Source organism: Nerophis ophidion, linkage group LG20 (assembly GCF_033978795.1).
Source record: "Nerophis ophidion isolate RoL-2023_Sa linkage group LG20, RoL_Noph_v1.0, whole genome shotgun sequence".
NCBI classification, from domain to species: domain Eukaryota; kingdom Metazoa; phylum Chordata; class Actinopteri; order Syngnathiformes; family Syngnathidae; genus Nerophis; species Nerophis ophidion.
In genome coordinates, this window is record NC_084630.1 from 4776632 (window position 1) to 4797032 (window position 20401).

Consider the following 20401-nt stretch of genomic DNA (forward strand, 5'->3'; position numbering starts at 1 on the left):
CATTGGTTGCCTCATTGGCATCTCGCTCGCAGGTCTGTGTTCGTTCATCTCCTTGGAGGTGATGCGTCAGTCGGTCAAACGCATGATCGAGAGCGAGGACACCATCTGGATCCAGTACTACTACAGCTGGTCCTTCGCTTGTGCCTGCGTCGGTTTCATCCTTCTCTTTCTCACCGGCATCGCCCTCCTCATCCTCTCCATGCCACAAATGCCCAGGAACCCATGGGAGACTTGCATGGACGCTGAGCCCGAGCAAGCGGAGTGACGAGAGCAAGGATTCAGTATGAAGAGCTGGCCAAAAAGAGAGGGGGTGGCTTGGAAGGACCATGGCCATAATTGGAAAATTTACCTCTCAACCATTAAACAACTTGAATGTAGGTCTTTTGTATACGTTTCTGGAATATTTACAGTAAATAAAAAGTGGGATGTCATCTCTTAAACCTGTTGATGATGGATACGCCCCTCGTTCACGAGGAAACAGGCTGGATATATATTGCAATTGTTACCGCACTGGGTATGATATCATTACGGGAAATTAGGGCTGGGCGATATGGCCTTTTATTAATTTCTCGATATTTTTAGGCCATGTCACGATACACGATATATATCTCCATATTTTGCCTTATCCTTGAATGAACACTTGACACATATAATCACAGCAGTATGATGATTCTATGTGTCTACATTAAAACATTCTTCTTCAAACTGCATTAATATATGCTTATTTTAAACTTTCATGCAGAGAGGGAAATCACAACTAAGTCAATTGACCAAAACTGCATTTATTAAACAGTTATTAAGCAGTGGCACAAACATTCATGTCATTTCCAAAACAGAAAGTGCAAGATTGTCCGAGACATTTTAAAACAAGCCATTAGTGCACTTTTGTGCATGATGTCACTAAGATGACATATCAAAACACTGAAGTGCACTTTTTATACAGAACGCCACTACAATAGTTTAAAACAAATAAAGTGCACTTTTGTGCATGATGTCACTAAGATGACATATCAAAATAACACTAAATTAAGTGCACTTTTTGTACAGAACGCCACTACAATAGTTTAAAACAAATAAAGTGCACTTTTGTGCATGATGTCACTAAGATGACATATCAAAATAACACTAAATTAAGTGCACTTTTTGTACAGAACGCCACTACAATAGTTTAAAACAAATAAAGTGCACTTTTGTGCATGATGTCACTAAGATGACATATCAAAATAACACTAAATTAAGTGCACTTTTTATACAGAACGCCACTACAATAGTTTAAAACAAATAAAGTGCACTTTTGTGCATGATGTCACTAAGATGACATATCAAAATAACACTAAATTAAGTGCACTTTTTGTACAGAACGCCATTACAGTAGTTTAAAACAAATAAAGTGCACTTTTGTGCATGATGTCACTAAGATGACATATCAAAATAACACTAAATTAAGTGCACTTTTTGTACAGAACGCCACTACAGTAGTTTAAAACAAATAAAGTGCACTTTTGTGCATGATGTCACTAAGATGACATATCAAAATAACACTAAATTAAGTGCACTTTTTATACAGAACGCCACTAAAATAGTTTAAAACAAATAAAGTGCACTTTTGTGCATGATGTCACTAAGATGACATATCAAAATAACACTAAATTAAGTGCACTTTTTGTACAGAACGCCACTACAGTAGTTTAAAACAAATAAAGTGCACTTTTGTGCAAGATGTCACACAAGATATTTCAATAAGTGTCGAATAAAATGAGCTGCATGATAGGAAATCAAATAGTTAATGTCTTTCGCTATGTGGTAGGTTCCTGCGGACGTTATCTCCTTTGTTGTTGACATTTTTTTTCATACGATGTTGACCTGGAAATAGTTGCTTTGCCATTTTGTTGGTGTGGCACCGAACGGAGATGTCGACATGCGGAGTTTCAAGCACTCTTCATTCTCGAGCAGGTGTATATTCAAATGATGCTACATTAGCGGTGGTGCTAGATTTTGTAGCAACGCTTTTGCCGCATAATTGTTAACATCTTTCCGCTTGAAGCCAAACCACCGCCAGACGATTTTTTTCTTGGGGATTAATTATTCCTTCATTTGTCACCAGATTGTCACCTTCTCTCTCTCGTACTACCATCCGCATCGCAACGTTAGCATCACAGCTAACGTTACCATGCCGCTACTTGTCTGCTCCACGAGAGCCTGTGACATTGCACACATGACGTATATAAGAAGGTGCGCTTGTTTTAAAGGCCTACTGAAATGAGATGTTCTTATTTAAACGGGGATAGCAGGTCCATTCTATGTGTCATACTTGATCATTTCGCCATATTGCCATATTTTTTGCTGAAAGGATTTAGTAGATAACATCGACGATAAAGTTAGCAACTTTTGGTCGCTAATAAAAAAGCCTTGCCTGTACCGGAAGTAGCAGACGATGTGCGCGTGATGTCACGGGTTGTGGAGCTCCTCACATCTGAACATTGTTTACAATCATAGACAGCAGCAGCAAGAGCTATTCGGACCGAGAAAGTGGCAATTTCCCAATTAATTTGAGCAAGGATGAAAGATTTGTGGATGAGGAAATTTAGAGTGAAGGACTAGAAAGAAAAAAAGTAAAAAAAAAAAAAAAAAGGCGATTGGAGTGTGAGCGATTTAGATGTTATTGGACACATGTACTGGAAAATCCCTTATCTGCCTATTGTGTTGCTAGTGTTTTAGTTAGATTAAATGGTACCTGAAAATCGGAGGGGTGCGGCCACGGGTGTGTTGACGCCAGTGTCTCTGAGGGAAGTCACAGCAGCTGCAGCAGGACGCAGGCTCCGCTGATGTCTCCGGTAAGAGGCGATTTATTACCCCAATTTTCTGCAGTTTGACATGTAGTTGGGATCCATGTTGGCTTGACCGCTCTGATCCATAGTAAAGCTTCATCTTCGGGAATTTTAAACAAGGAAACACCAGCTGTGTTTTTGTGTCTAAAGGCTAAAAGCTTCCCACCTCCATCTTTCTACTTGGACTTCTCCATTATTAATTGAACAAATTGCAAAAGATTCAGCAACACAGATGTCCAGAATACTGTGTAATTATGCGATTAAAGCAGACGACTTATAGCTTGGATCGGGCTGGAAAATAATGTCCGCTACAACCGGTGACGTCAAACGCACGCGTCATCATACGCGTTTCAGCAGGATACTTTGGCGCAAAATTTAAAATTGCAATTTAGTAAACTAAAGCGGCCGTATTGGCATGTGTTGCAATGTTAATATTTCATCATTGATATATAAACTATCAGACTGCGTGGTCGCTAGTAGTGGCTTTCAGTAGGCCTTTAAGTCTCTGTGAGAAATGAGAGACAAGAAAAAGTGGGAAACACATGCAGTGTAATGCCCGCAGATACAAGCAACTGCATGAGAACGTATACTCCAATATCGCGATATAGTCATTTTCTATATCGCACATAGACAAACCCGCGATATATCGAGTATATCGATATATCGCCCAGCCCTACGCAATATAAAGCCAAAGCCTGGATTGGAATGAATTCTTTGCTCAGGTTGCAGTGCAGTTCTACAACATCCACAATAACAAACACATTCTGACTGTCACGCCCAAAAAAAATGGAGTTAAAAAGACAAACGTTTTGATACAGTGTTGGTATTGAATACCTGATACCTAATGGAGTGAATGCAGTCACATGAAGTTGTGTCTCTTCCACAAAACTACTCCTATCAACAAAGTATGATCATGTGACCGCGGCCATGTTTGATACGCCAGTGTTCATGTGCATGCAGTCTGCGGCCTTATGTATGATATCTTGTACATATTTACAGGACTATTCCTCTTTTTATTTTATTTATGTTTGGATTACACAAGTAAACGCTCAATTGCTTGAAAATTATTAATTAGAGTATTACAGAAACCAAGATGAAAATGGGCTTGATTATTAAGTGTTAGATGTGTTATTGTAATTATTTAATAACAATTTATGGGGCGAATTCATATAGCAGCTAGGTTTTTTCAAGCAAATTGTTATTGATTAATACACATGCTGTATCTTCTTAAAATTATGGTGACCTATTATGAAGTGAATTATATTTATATAGCGCTTTTTCTCTGATGACTCAAAGCGCTTTACATAGTGAAACCCAATATCTAAGTTACATTTAAAGCAGTGTGGGTGGCACTGGGAGCAGGTGGGTAAAGTGTCTTGCCCAAGGACACAACGGCAGTGACTAGGATGGCAGAAGCGGGAATCGAACCTGCAACCCTCAAGTTGCTGGCACGGCCACTCTACCAACCGAGCTAAACCGCCGATTTAAATCTACTTTTAAAAACACGTCCTTTTGCTCTATATTTAATGTGTCGAATATGCTTTAGTGCAAGTTTTGCATAAACCTTGCTCCAAAGTTACTTTTATAAAAATGTTGTGAGTCTGTCCGCATGTTTGTTTGTTTGTTTATGGAGGCGTTCCCAGATTGCAAATGAAACCAAGTAAACCGAACGAAAAGTACTTTATCTTTTGAAAATGTACACTATTTAAATTGACATCTTGAAATTGTCACAGGTATTTATCCCCAGACATAATCAAAACAAAACTTCATTCGCTTTCCAGGCGAAACTCAAAAAATTAGAATAACGTGCAGAGGTTTTTATTTATACCAGCAATTATATTTACAAGGCGAAACAAATATGACATAGGCTCATAACGTGCAACTCAAAATATTTCAAGACTTATTTTGAAATAGTTTTGATGATTATGGCTTACAGCAGTGGTTCGCAACCTTTTTTCAGTGATGTACCCCCTGTGAACATTTTTTTAATTCAAGTACCCCCTGATCAGAGAAAAGCATTTTTGGTTGAAAAAAAAAGAGATAAAGAAGTAAAATACAGCACTATGTCATCAGTTTCTGATTTATTAAATTGTATAACCGTGCAAAATATTGCTCATTTGTAGTGGTCTTTCTTGAAATATTTGGAAAAAAAGATATTAAAAAAACTAAAACTTGTTGAAAAATAAACAAGTGATTCAATTATGAATAAAGATTTCTACACATAGAAGTAATCATCAACTTAAAGTGCCCTCTTTGGGGATTGTAATAGAGATCCATCTGGATTCATCAACTTCATTCTAAACATTTCTTCATAAAAAAAAAGACATCTTTAACATCAATATTTATGGAACATGTCCACAAAAAAATGTAGCTGTCAACACTGAATATTGCATTGTTGTATTTCTTTTCACAGTTTATGAACTTACATTCATATTTTATTGAAGTATTCTTCAATACATATATTTATAAAGGATTTTTGAATTGTTGCTATTTTTAGAATATTCTTTAAAAATCTCACGTACCCCTTGGCATACCTTCAAGTACCCCTGGGGGTACGCGTACACTAGAGATGCGCGGTTTACGGTCTCACCCGCGGATAAAACGCGGGTCGGGCGGTTGACATGACGAAAAAATAGATTTCAATTGGATTCGGGCGGGTGGCGGTTGAACCATCCGGAAATATTTGATATGCATGGATCTGTGATCGGTATCCTCTGCCATTCAAAGCGCCATTTAAGACCCGTGTCATTAAGCGAAGAAGACAATAAGAGACGCTATTATTCTCCTGAATGACTGCCGGCAGTTATCCAGATAATAAGTAATTGGACGTGCTATGAAGCCATTGGCTTTTTCGCCTACTACAACATGTACGATCTGCTTGTCAGTCCAGCATCATGTTGTGTGTGGCTCCCGCGGCAACACGCACACGACTGCAAGGCATACTGGGTGACACAGAGTACACTAATGGTTGTGATATAAACAATTTTAACACCCTTAGTAATATGCGCCACGCTGTGAAGCCACACCAATTAAGAACGACAAACACATTTCGGGAGAAAATCCTCACAGTAACACAACATAAACGCAACACAACAAATACCCAGAATCCTTTGTATTCATGACACTCCTGACTATTTTATACACCCCGCTTTTTTTTAACTCCAAACCATGGGTTTCAAACTCTGGCCCTTCATTTGGCCCTTGAGGCAATAATAAATTAATATTAGAGCTGGCCCGCCGGTATTATACAGTGGCAGTGCCGCTGTATCACCGCATTCAACGCTAATTTTCATACTTTTCAAGGAAAATCCCGAATTTCAGTGCCCCCCCCCCCCCGAAAATCTCCCGGGCCAACCATTCTCCCGAATTTCTACCCGGACAACAATATTGGGGGCGTGCCTTAAAGGTACTGCTTTTAGCATCCTCTACAACCTGTCGTCACATCCGCTTTTCCTCCATACAAACAGCGTGCCGGCCCAGTCATGTAATATATGCGGCTTCTACACACACACAAGTGAATGCAAGCATACTTGGTCAACAGCCATACAAGTCACACTGAGGGTGGCCGTATAAACAACTTTAACACTGTTACACCACACTGTGAACCCACACTAAACAAGAATGACAAACACATTTCGGGAGAACATCCGCACCGTAACACAACATAACAAATATCCAGAGTCCCTTGCAGCACTAACTCTTCCGGGACGCTACAATATACACCCCCGCTACCAACAAAACTCTATTTTGCATGTCACTATAAAGTTATATAAGCCTTGCTTGTTCAATATTCAATGTAAAACTTGTTTGGGTCTCTATTAAAATTTTAAGTTGTTCAACTTTGCCCCACGGCTTTGTTCAGTTTAGAATTTAGGCCCACTCTGTATTTGAGTTTGACACCCCTGCTCTAAACCATGGTCACCAGATTTACAACAAATAAAAGCTACACATATTTGACTTGTATGTAATGAGTTTAAGTTTCGCATTTGAAGTTAAATTACTGAAAAGAATGGACTTTTACATGATGTTCTAATCCTGAGTTTCATCCGGTCACATCATTAGGTACATCTGCTCACTTAAGACTCTGCATAAGAAAAAGTTGCTGCAGGAATGCTTCTAAAAAGGCCATAAAAAGTGGGGAATGTATCCTGCTTGTTTGAAAACAGCAAAATGCCACAGGTAGGAGGAGCAGGATAACATGAATGTGCAAGCAATAAAAGTGTCTCCGTGGTGATGCCCCGTATAGCAGTGGTCCCCAACCACCGGGCTGTGGCCCGATTGGTACCGGGCCGCAGAAGAATTTTTTATAAACCCATCCATCCATCCATCCATTTTCTACCACTTATTCCCTTTTGGGGTCGCTGGCGCCTATCTCAGCTACAATCGGGCGGAAGGCGGGGTACACCCTGGACAAGTCGCCACCTCATCGCAGGGCCAACACAGATAGACAGACAACATTCACACTCACATTCACACACTAGGGCCAATTTAGTGTTGCCAATCAACCTATCCCCAGGTGCATGTCTTTGGAAGTGGGAGGAAGCCGGAGTACCCGGAGGGAACCCACGCAGTCATGGGGAGAACATGCAAACTCCACAAAGGAAGATCCCGAGCCTGGATTTGAACCCAGGACTGCAGGAACATCGTATTGTGAGGCAGACGCACTAACCCCTCTGCCACTGTGAAGCCCTGCAAGGCGGCCGTATTTTATTATTTTTTTTATATACCGTATTTCCTTGAATTGCCGCAGGGGCGCTAATTAATTTAAAACCTCTTCTCACTCCTGCGCTTACCAAAGGCATGCGGTAAAAGTAAGCATGCGCTAATTATTTTAAAACCTCTTTTCACTTCGGCACTTACCAAAGGCATGCAGTAAAATTTGTAGTGTGATGTAAGCTTGGACCTTAAATCCTACTGAATAGCTCTTAATCTTCTTCCCTTTATGCGATTTCAAATTACCGGTATTGAAATCAGCCTCCTCCATTTTGAAAGTGATGACAGGGGAAGTGTCACTCGTGACGTCACAAGTTTGACCAGGCGGTAATACTAAGCATGCGCTAATTATTTTGGGAGGCGAGTATGACCCGGCAGTAATTCAAGGCAGGCGCATACTATATGCTCTGCGGCAATTCAAAGAAATATGGTATATACAGTTATGGTCAAAAGTTTACATACACTGAAATGGGCCCATTTAGTGTTGCCAATCAACCTATCCCCAGGTGCATGTCTTTGGAGGTGGGAGGAAGCCGGAGTACCCGGAGGGAACCCACGCATTCACGGGGAGAACATGCAAACTCCACACAGAAAGATCCCGAGCCTGGATTTGAACCCAGGGCTGCAGGACCTTCGTATTGTGAGGCAGACGCACTAACCCCTCTCCCACCGTGAAAACATTTTTTATAAAATCAACATAAAAAACACAATATACACTTACAAATAGTGCACCAACCGCAAAAAAACTCCCCTTTTCATGGCAAAGAAGAAAAAAAAAAAAAGAAGAAAAAAAAAAAGGGACCCCCCGGATACAAAAAGGTTGGGGACCACTGCCGTATAGTACATGCAAAATCCTCATTTAAATAAGGCGGTCTGAACCACGGTGGCGGAGGGGTTAGTGCGTCTGCCTCACAATACGGAGGTCCTGCAGTCCTGGGTTCAAATCCAGGCTCGGGAACTTTCTGTGTGGAGTTTGCATGTTCTCCCCGTGAATGCGTGGGTTCCCTCCGGGTACTCCGGCTTCCTCCCACCTCCAAAGACATGCACCTGGGGATAGGTTGATTGGCAACACTAAATGGTCCCTAGTGTGTGAATGTGAGTGTGAATGTTGTCTGTCTATCTGTGTTGGCCCTGTGATGAGGTGGCGACTTGTCCACGGTGTACCCCGCCTTCCGCCCGATTGTAGCTGAGATAGGCGCCAGCGGCCCCCGCAACCCCAAAAGGGAATAAGCGGTAGAAAATGGATGGATGGATGGATGGGTCTGAACCACTTTTAAATTGCAGTCTTAGTAAATCACTGTTGACCACGTGGTGTTTCCATCCATTTTCTACCGCTTGTCCCTTTCGGGGTAACAGGGGTGCTGGAGTCTATATCAGCTGCATTGGATCTTAGTAAATCAGGCCTTTAATGTAAAAAAAATAAGTGCTTTCATACCCACTTATCCAATTGCAAAAAAACTGCTCAAAAAGAGGCATCTAAAACTGTGTGCAAACTTACGTCCAAATGCATGAGATTTATGATTTGATACTTCCACGACTAAAGTTGAATTAATCATAGGTCCTCTTTAAGCTACATCCGTGTGATGGATTGTCCTTTAATTTAGTGAGTTTCTGTTTCCACGATTATGAAGTCTGGCGATGCATTCTTTTCATTGGTCAGCCACAACAGTTAGAAAGATTGGCTGTTGATTTTTTTTGTATACTTTTTTTTGCGGCCTTGCCTGAATTAAAGTGACAGTGTTTTGTATTTTCTTTCCAAAAAAAAAAGCATGTGATTTGATTTTAGAATGCCCTATATTCTGTGTGTGGGACTTTTTAATGAAAAATAAATGTTTGGGAAAATTGCCTTGGTGTTTGGAAGTGGGGCGGTCACACATCGCCAGTTTGTCCAATAGAGGAAAACATGACTGGAAATTCCCAATTTCCTTACACGTATTCGTTTACTCACTTTCGCCACAGCATCAGCACGTTCACAGGATGTGGAAAAATTATTTAAAAAGGGATTTTAACTTTTTTTTCCAATTTTGCCTATCATTCACAATCTTTATGTAAGGCAAGAACGCATACGTTTTTCTTATGCTTTTTAATAAAACTTAGCAAAATCTCAACTAGCCTATTTCTAACAATGGTGCAATAGAGGGAGCTGTCACGCCAAATTTTTCCCCCCTACAAAAACCTTCCCCCCCACCCCCATTTACTTCAGGGGTCATGATTAATACAGACGTTTTGTTAACACTATATTATTAAAAAAAATTAAAAAACTATTTACAAACACAAGCTATGGGATGACATTTACTTCCGGGGTCACGTTTCCTCTTACAGGTGCTGGTCATATTATTAGAATATCATGAAAAAGTTGATTTATTTCATTAATTCCATTTAGAAAGTCAAACTTGTAGAATGTATACATTCATTCCAAACAGACTGATACATTTCAAGTGTTTTTTGCCAAAAAGGAGATGATTATAGCTGACAACCAATTAAAACCCTAAATTCAACATCTCAGAAAATTAGAATATGGTGAAAAGGTCAGATATTGAAGACACCTGGTGCCACACTCTAATTAGCTAACTAACTCAAAACACCTGGAAAAGCCTTTAAATGGTCTCTCGTTTTGATTCTGTATGACACACAATCATGGGGAAGACTGCTGACTTGACAACTGTCCAAAAGATGACCATTGATACTTTAAAGAAGGAGGGCAAGACACAAAAGGTCATTGCCAAAGAGGTTGGATGTTCCCAGAGCTCTGTGTCCAAGCACATTAATAGAGAGGCCAAGGGAAGACAAAGATGTGGTCGAAAAAAGTGTACAAGCAAGAGGGATAAATGCGCCCTGGAGAGGATTGTCAAACAATTCAAAAATGTGGGAGAGATCCACAAAGAGTGGACTGCAGCTGGAGTCAGTGCTTCAAGAACCACCACGCACCGACGTATGCAAGATATGGGCTTTAGCTGTCGCATTCCTTGTGTAAAGCCACTCTTGAATAAGAGACAACGTCAAAAGCGTCTCGCCTGGGCTGAAGACAAAAAGGACTGGACTGCTGCTGAGTGGTCCAAAGTTAGGTTTTCAGATGAAAATAAATGTTGTATCTCCTTTGGAAATCAAGGTCCCAGAGTCTGGAGGAAGACAGGAGAGGCACAGAATCCACGTTGCCTGAAGTCCAGTGTCAAATTTCCAAAATCGGTAATGGTCTGGGGTGCCATGTCATCTGCTGGTGTTGGTCCACTGGGTTTCCTGAGGTCTAGGGTCAACGCAGCAGTCTACCAGGAAGTTTTAGAACACTTTACGCTGCCTGCCGCGGACCAATTTTATGGAGGTGAAGATTTCATTTTCCAACATGACTTGGCACCTGCACACAGTGCCAAATCTACCAGGACCTGGTTTAAGGACCATGGTATCCCTGTTCTTGATTGACCTGCAAACTCACCTGACCTTAACCCCATAGAAAAGCTATGTGGTATTGTGAAGCGGAAGATGCAACAATGCCGAAGAGCTGAAGGCCACTATTAAAGCAAGCTGGGCTCTCATAACACCTGAGGGTGCAACAGACTGGTGGACTCCATGCCACGCCGTATTGCTGCAGCAATTCAGGCAAAAGGAGCTACAACTACGTATTGATTGCCGTACATGCTGAAACTTTCCATGTTCATACTTTTCAGTTGGCCCACATTTCTAAAAAATATTTTTTGGTACTAGTCGTAACTAATATTCTAATTTTCTGAGATACTGAATTTGGGATTTTCAGTAATTGTCAGTACTAATCATCAAAATTTAAAGAAATAAACATTTCAAATATATCACTATGTGTGTAATGAATTGATATAATATGTAAGTTTCACCTTCTGAATATAAATACTGAAATAAATCAACTTTTTCATGATATTCTAATAATATGAACAGCACCTGTATGTCATCCCATAGCTTGTGTTTGTAAATTGTTTTTAATTTTTTTTTTATAATATAGCGTTAACAAAACGTCTGTATTAATCATGAAGTAAATGGGGGGGGGGAAGGTTTTTGTAGGGAGAAGAAATTTGGCGTGACAGCTCACCTCTATTCTGCCCACAAAGCCCTGTCAATAAACATTAGTTGATCAATATAATATACCCAGAAGACATGTTTTTAACAAGAATAAATCTTGATAAAAAATGCTGTAAAAATGCATATCCTATGAAATATTTCTTATAATAGCCACAATCGGTTACAACTAAAAAATAAATAGTTAAATAGTTTTACTGAATAATAAATGAACATCATATTAGGAATGCAAATAATGCATGTGTTTGGAAATGGATGAATGATTTAAACATTTGAGAAAAAGACATGTCATAGCATGATATTTGCATCCTTTATAGCAGGGGTGCACACACTTTGTCTGCAGGCGAGCTACTTTTCAACTGACCAAGTCGAGGGGATCTACCTCATTCATATATATCATTTATATTTATTTATTTAAGAAAGAGACATTTTTGTTAACAGGTTAAAGGCCTACTGAGAGCCACTACTAGCGACCACGCAGTCTGATAGTTTATATATCAATGATGAAATATTAACATTGCAACACATGCCAATACGGCCTTTTTAGTTTACTCAATTACAATTTTAAATTTCCCGCGAAGTTTCCTGTTGAAAACGTCTCTGAATGATGACGCGTGTTTGTGACGTTATTGGTTGGAGGGGACATATTAGCCCAGCACCAAACACAGCTAAAAGTAGTCTCATAATTACACAGTATTCTGGACATCTGTGTTGTTGAATCTTTTGCAATTTGTTCAATTAATAATGGAGAAGTCAAAGTAGAAAGATGGAGGTGGGAAGCTTTTAGCCTTTAGCCACACAAACACACAGTGATTCCTTGCTTAAAATTTCCGGAGGTGAAGCTTTACTATGGATCAGAGCGGTCAAGCGAACATGGACGCCCACCACATGTCGACCGGCAGTTTTCGGTGAGAAAATTGTGGAAATAAGTCGCCTCTTACCGGAGATCAGCGGGGCTTCTGTCGTGCTGCAGCTGCTGTGACTTCCCTCAGAGACTCTGGCGTCAACACACCCGGGGACACACCCCTCTGACTTTAAGGTAATATTTAACTCACCAAAACACTATCAACACAATAGAACAGGGGTGCCCACACTTTTTCTGCAGGCGAGCTACTTTTCAATTGACCAACTCAAGGGGATCTACCTCATTTATATATATCATTTATATTTATTTATTTACGAAAGAGACATTTTTGTAAACAAGTTAAATGTGTTTAATGATAATACAAGCATGTGTAACACATATAGATGTCTTTCTTTCACAAAGACAAGAATATAAGTTGGTGTATTACCTGATTCTGATGACTTGCATTGATTGGAATCAGACAGTAATGATGATAACGCCCACATTTTCAAATGGAGGAGAAAAAAAGTTGTCCTTTCTGTACAATACCACATGAAAGTGGTTGGTTTTTGGCATCTAATTCATCCAGCTTCCATACACTTTACAAGAAAAACATTGGCGGCAAATTCCGTAGCTTGCTTGATTGACATTCACGGCACCCGAGGGTCTTGTGAGATGACGCTGGCTGCTGCCAGTTCATTATTATGAAAAAATGACAGAGAGGAAGGCGAGAAACACTTTTTATTTCAACAGACTTTCGCGCCGACCCTTCCGTCAAAACTCTAAAGGCCGACTGCACATTTCCTATCTTCACAATAAAAGCCCTGCTTCAAGCTGCCTGCGCTAACAAAATAAGAGTCTCAGAAAGCTGGCGTGCACAAGTGATGTGCACGCCAGCTTTCTGAGGGATCGCTTGTGCACGCCAGTTTTCCGAGACTCTGTATTTAGTTAGCGCAGGCAGCATGAAGCAGGGCTTTTATTGTGAAAATAGGAAATGTGCAGTCGGCCTTTCGAGTTTTGACGGAAGGTACGGCGCGAGAGTCTGTTGAAATAAAAAGTGTTTCTGGCCTTCCTCTCGGTCATATTTTCATAATAATGATCTTGCAGCAGCCAGCGTCATCTCACAAGACCCTCCGGTACCGTGAATGTCATTTAAGTGACGTCTTGGTGAAGATTGATGATCACTCATTTTTAGGTCTATTTTTTTTAAAAGCCTGGCTGGAGATCGACTGACACACCCCCCGCGGTCGACTGGTAGCTCGCAATCGACGTAATGGGCACCCCTGCAATAGAAAGATAAGGGATTTCCCAGAATTATCCTACTAAATGTGTCTAAAAACATCTGAATCGCTCCCAATGCAATCGCCTTTTTTTTTTTTTCTTTTCTAGTCCGTCACTCTAAATTTCCTCATCCACAAATCTTTCTTCCTCGCTCAAATTAATGGGGAAATTGTCGCTTTTCTCGGTCCGAATAGTTCTTGCTGCTGAAGGTTATGATTGTAAACAATGTGAGGATGTGAGGAGCTCCACAACCCGTGACATCACGCGCACATCGGCTGCTACTTCCGGTAAAGGAGAGGCTTTTTTATTAGCGACCAAAAGTTGCGAACTTTATCGTCGATGTTCTCTACTAAATCCTTTCAACAAAAATATGGCAATATCGCGAAATGATCAAGTATGACACATAGAATGGACCTGCTATCCCCGTTTAAATAAGAACATCTCATTTCAGTAGGCCTTTAAATGTGTTTAATGATAATACAAGCATGTGTAACACATATAGATTCCTTTCTTTCACGAAGACAAGAATATAAGTTGGTGTATTACCTGATTCTGATGACTTGCGTTGATTGGAATCATATAGTAGTGATGATAAGGTCCACATTTTCTAAATGGAGAAAAAAAAAAGTTTTCATTTCAGTCCAATAACACATGAAAGTTGTTGGTTTTTGGCATTTTATTTGTCCAGCTTGCATACTCCTTTTTATACACTTTACAAGAAATACGTTAGCGGCAAACTTCGTAGTTTGTGCTCGCCAACTTTCTGAGTTTCTTATTTTGTTAGCGCAGGCAGGATGGAGCAGCGCTTTTATTGTGAAGATAGGAACAGTGCAGTCGGTCTGTAGAGTTTTGACATCAGGTACGGCGAGAGACTGTTCAAATAAAGTGTTTCTCGCCTTCCTGTCCGGCATTTTTTTCTTAATAATGAGCTGGCAGCAGCCAGTGTCATCTTACAAGACCATCGGGGGCCGTGAATGTCAGTCAAGTGACGAAAGGGACATATTGGTGAAGATTGATGATCACTCATTTTTAGGTCTATTTTTTTTTTTTTAATCCCTGGCTGGCGAGCGACCGACACACCCTTCTCTATCGATCGGTAGCTCGCGATCTACTTAAAGGGCACCCCTGCTTTAGATGTATTAAAAATAAGATGAGTCAATTTAACATCTTGAATAAATTGTAAATAAAAATGTGTTAATCAATACAATATACCCAGAAGTCATTTTTGAAACATTAATACAGGGGTGCCCACACTTTTTGTGCAGGCGAGCTACTTTTCAATTGACCAACTCGAGGGGATCTACCTCATTTATATATATCATTTATATTTATTTATTTATGAAAGAGACATTTTTGTAAACAAGTTAAATGTGTTTAATGATAATACAAGCATGTGTAACACATATAGATGTCTTTCTTTCACAAAGACAAGAATATAAGTTGGTGTATTACCTGATTCTGATGACTTGCATTGATTGGAATCAGACAGTAATGATGATAACGCCCACATTTTCAAATGGAGGAGAAAAAAAGTTGTCCTTTCTGTACAATACCACATGAAAGTGGTTGTTTTTTGGCATCTAATTCATCCAGCTTCCATACACTTTACAAGAAAAACATTGGCGGCAAATTCCGTAGCTTGCTTGGTTGACATTCACGGCACCCGAGGGTCTTGTGAGATGACGCTGGCTGCTGCCAGTTCATTATTATGAAAAAATGACAGAGAGGAAGGCGAGAAACACTTTTTATTTCAACAGACTTTCGCGCCGTCCCTTCCGTCAAAACTCGAAAGGCCGACTGCACATTTCCTATCTTCACAATAAAAGCCCTGCTTCATGCTGCCTGCGCTAACAAAATAAGAGTCTCGGAAAGCTGGCGTGCACAAGTGATGTGCACGCCAGCTTTCTGAGGGATCGCTTGTGCACGCCAGCTTTCTGAGGGATCGCTTGTGCACGCCAGTTTTCCCAGACTCTGTATTTAGTTAGCGCAGGCAGCATGAAGCAGGGCTTTTATTGTGAAGATAGGAAATGTGCAGTCGGCCTTTAGAGTTTTGACGGAAGGTACGGCGCGAGAGTCTGTTGAAATAAAAAGTGTTTCTCGCCTTCCTCTCGGTCATATTTTCATAATAATGATCTTGCAGCAGCCAGCGTCATCTCACAAGACCCTCCGGTACCGTGAATGTCATTTAAGTGACGTCTTGGTGAAGATTGATGATCACTCATTTTTAGGTCTATTTTTTTTAAAAGCCTGGCTGGAGATGGACTGACACACCCCCCGCGGTCGACTGGTAGCTCGCCATCGACGTAATGGGCACCCCTGCATTAATACATGTCTTTAAAACATGGTGTAAAAATGTATATCCTATGAAATATTTCTTATAATAGCCACAAACTGATACAATTAAAAAATAAATAGTTAAATGGTTTTATGGAATAATAAATGAACATCATACTAGGAATGCAAATATTGCATGTGTTTGGAAATGGAAACTCGCTTCGCAAAATAATTAGCACATGCTTAATACTACCGCCTGGTCAAACTCGTGACGTCACCAGTGACACTTCCCCGGTCATCATTTTCAAAATGGAGGAGGCTGATTTCAATACCGGTAATTTGAAATCAAATAAAGGGAAGAATATTTTTACTGCATGCCTTTGGTAAGTGCCGGAGTGAGAAGAGGTTTTAAAATAATTAACGCATGCTTACTTTTACCGCATTGCTTTGGTAAGCGCAGGAGTGAGAAGAGGTTTTAAATTAATTAGCGCCCTGGCGGCAATTCAAGGAAAAATGGTAGTCGTGTATGAAACAAGCTCAGCTTCCTCATGAACCTGACATGGTGTCACAGTTAAGGACTACACGCCTAAAGTGACCAGAGAATGGCAAAGTTTAATTGTTCTTTATTGAGGTAGTGCTTTTCGCAAAGTCCTCGGGCCTGAAAAATAATAACGCGTAAGAATGACACTTTTACAAGGTAGCGCTCGGTCTTTTTGCCCCTAAAGGGCTTCCATCCATACCTTTTGCTACAAGCAGGTGCTAGCTGATTAGCAGACATGAATCTCGTGCTATCGCTTTATAAATACACTATTTAGCGAACAATTGAACATTGTAACATGAGTTGTTGTTTTTTTAATTACCGTAGATGTTGAGACGAACGTTTAGGAGTGAAACTGTGGAGGAACATGGGTCAGCTTCTTGACGGCGGCCCCAACGGACGAGGTGCATTCTGGGAATTGTAGTATCCTGGTTTCCGGCCTTGAAAGAAAATACCTTAATCAGTAGAGGAACATGAGACAGCTTTGTGAGTGACGGCACGCAATGCATTCTGGGACTTGTATCCAGGGTTTTATTAATGAATGAGTTAATTAACGGGTTTTATTAATTAGCTAGCTAGTTTACGTAGGTATTAGTTTAAGTAGGTAGCAGTTTAAAATAAAAACTTGTGTCTGCTTCTCGGGCTTGAAAGAAAATACCTTAATCAGTGGAGGAACATGGGACAGCTTCGTGAGTGACGACCCCCCAACAACGAAATGCATTCTGGGGCTTGCATTCAGGTTTTTTTTTTTTTAATTAGCTAGTTACTTAAAAATAGGTAAAAGGATAAAATAACATTGATATTTTAGATTATAGCATTTATTTGGTGTATTTTACATAAAATAATAAATTCAAACAATTTTAAATAAAAACACTAATAGGTTGACATCACGTGACAACCTCTCCGTCAGGTACGGAAATAAACAACACAGGTCTGGCTATAAGATTAACAAATTGCACAATTTGTTGAAGACCTAATAAACCTCTTTGGCTTATTGAGGATACTTTTGATTATTTTAGATTTTAAAATAAAATCAAGTTGCAATAAAAACCCTAATAGGTCATACTTGCCAATCTTGAGACCTCCGATTTCGAGGGGTGGGGCGGAGGCGTGGTTAAGAGGGGAAAGAAGGGGGGGAATTATATTTATATAGAGCTTTTCTCTAGTGACTCAAAGCGCTTTACATAGTGAAACCCAATATCTAAGTTACATTTAAAGCAGTGTGGTTGGCACTGGGAGCAGGTGGGTAAAGTGTCTTGCCCAAAGACACAACGGCAGTGACTAGGATGGCGGAAGCAGGAATCAAACCTGCAACCCTCAAGTTGCTGGCACGGCCACTCTACCAACCGAGCTATGGAGTATAATTCCCCAGATCAAGTATTTTATATATATATTTATATCAAATATATTATATTATATTATATTGAATATATATATATATTTATATATGTACGAAATACTTCACTTTCAGTGAATTCTAGCTATATATATTCATTTTATTATATAAATATATAAATAAAAGAAATAGTTGAATTTTCGACAACACCTATCAAATACACAGTAATAAAAACACAGTTCTACTAACAGTACTGTGCCTGCTGGTTACTAAAAAAAAACAAAAAAACACTTACCTTTCACTATTTGAGTAACCTTTGTTCTGCCATTTGCGCTTTGACGAGCGATCTCCGAATATATATATATCCTTCACGGATTTGTTGTAGACATCCGCAAATGAGAACAGGATGTTACTTCCGGCTCTCAGCATAGCCATCTTTGTCTGAGCATAAGTTACACCATCCGGTCTCCATTTTGCGAGGTGGCCCATAATACTGGGCTGTGAACGATGCTGCTCTGCGGACGCTTTGTGCTTCGCTGACCGTTCATGCCTGAGTATATCCGTTAGGCCGCCGTGTTCAATGGAGAAGTCTGTTCTACAAAATTTACAGGCCTTCCCCTTCGAACTCTCCTGGATAAACTGAAATTCTTGTTTCCAATCGTTCTGGAACTTGCAAGCGTATTTCTTCATTTTGCTCGTCGACGAGGTAATATATTGGGTTGGAGTCAATAACCAGGCGACGTGATGAAGTTACATCTCTTTACTGTGGGCTTCAGAACAGACTCCCTAATGCATGTTCCTTGACTGCACTTAAATGTAGAATATATTTACATTCTATTCTATGTACAGTAGATGGCAGTATTTCCCTGCTTAAGAGGGTCACAACATTGCTGAGTCAGGTTCGCATGGAGCTGGAGGGGGCGTGGCCTCCAGCTCCTTTTGAATTTCGGGAGAAAATTTGTCCCGGGAGGTTTTCGGGAGAGGCGCTGAATTTCGGGAGTCTCCCGGAAAATCCCAAAGGGTCAGCTAGTATGTAAAAGGTTGACATCACAACTTCTCCGTCAGGTACGGAAATAAACACGTCTGGCTATAAGATTAACAAATTGCATTTGTTTAAGACCTAATGAACCTTCTTTGGATTATTAAGGATATTTTCAATTATCAATCAATCAATCAATCAATGTTTACTTATATAGCCCTAAATCACTAGTGTCTCAAAGGGCTGCACAAACCACCACGACATCCTCGGTAGGCCCACATAAGGGCAAGGAAAACTCACACCCAGTGGGACGTCGGTGACAATGATGACTATGAGAACCTTGGAGAGGAGGAAAGCAATGGATGTCGAGCGGGTCTAACATGATACTGTGAAAGTTCAATCCATAATGGATCCAACACAGTCGCAAGAGTCCAGTCCAAAGCGGATCCAACACAGCAGCGAGAGTCCCGTTCACAGCGGAGCCAGCAGGAAACCATCCCAAGCGGAGGCGGATCAGCAGCGCAGAGATGTCCCCAGCCGATACACAGGCGAGCAGTACATGGCCACCGGATCGGACCGGACCCCCTCCACAAGGGAGAGTGGGACATAGGAGAAAAAGAAAAGAAACGGCAGATCAACTGGTCTAAAAAGGGAGTCTATTTAAAGGCTAGAGTATTTGATTTAAAAATAAAAACAAACTAGTTTCAATAAAAAACCTTTAACAGGTTGACATTACGTGACAATCTCTACGTCAGGTACGGAAATAAAAAAAAATACATAATTTGTTGAAGACCTAATGAACGTCTTTGGATTAGTGAGGATATTTGCGATCTTATTTAGAGTGTTTTAGATTTAAAATTAAAAACACTAATAGGTTGACATCGCGTGACAAACTCGGAAATAAACAATTACATCATTTGGTTTAACTCTTATCTTACTGATAGGATGCAGTGTGTCTCCCATAACTATGTGACCTCGGACTACGTTAAGGTAACGTGTGGAGTTCCCCAGGGTTCGGTCCTTGGCCCTGCACTCTTCAGCATCTACATGCTGCCGCTAGGTGACATCATACGCAAATACGGTATTAGCTTTCACTGTTATGCTGATGACACCCAACTCTACATGCCCCTAAAACTGACCAACACACCGGATTGTAGTCAGCTGGAAGCGTGTCTTAATGAAATTAAACAATGGATGTCCGCTAACTTTTTGCAACTTAACGCCCAAAAAACGGAAATGCTGATTATCGGTCCTGCTAGACACCGACCTCTATTTAATAATACAACTTTAACATTTGACAACCAAATGATAAAACAAGGTGACTCGGTAAAAAATTTGGGTATTATCTTCGACCCAACTCTCTCCTTTGAGGCACACATTAAAAGCGTTACTAAAACGGCCTTCTTTCATCTCCGTAATATCGCTAAAATTCGCTCCATTCTGTCCACTAAAGACGCTGAGATCATTATCCATGCGTTTGTTACGTCTCGCCTCGATTACTGTGACGTATTATTTTGGGGTCACCCCATGTCTAGCATTAAAAGATTACAGTTGGTACAAAATGCGG

At 40.3% G+C, this 20401-nt stretch overlaps 1 protein-coding gene and 1 long non-coding RNA gene across 6 annotated transcripts in view; one reads left to right on the forward strand and one right to left on the reverse strand.

The window, feature by feature from the left end:
* The window catches only part of LOC133538662 (voltage-dependent calcium channel gamma-1 subunit-like), a 110140-nt gene extending 109700 nt beyond the window's left edge, over positions 1-440 (forward strand). Inside the window, exon 4 of the mRNA XM_061880347.1 lies at positions 33-440. Within this exon, the coding sequence (XP_061736331.1) occupies positions 33-265 (233 nt within the window). The 3' untranslated portion in view covers positions 266-440. The remainder of the gene's footprint in view (positions 1-32) is intronic.
* Positions 1-17223, reverse strand: part of LOC133538664 (uncharacterized) — a 265569-nt gene extending 248346 nt beyond the window's left edge. For 2 of the 5 annotated variants that reach the window (XR_009803076.1, XR_009803073.1), the window contains exons 1-2: positions 16842-17036; positions 14254-14314 (exon numbers count right to left, since the gene is read on the reverse strand). This is a non-coding gene — a long non-coding RNA (uncharacterized LOC133538664). Of the gene's footprint in view, positions 1-14253; positions 14315-16841; positions 17039-17177 lie in introns of those variants that run through there. The other 3 variants (XR_009803074.1, XR_009803075.1, XR_009803072.1) reach the window with 3 other exon arrangements.
* Between the last annotated feature and the right edge of the window lie 3178 nt (positions 17224-20401).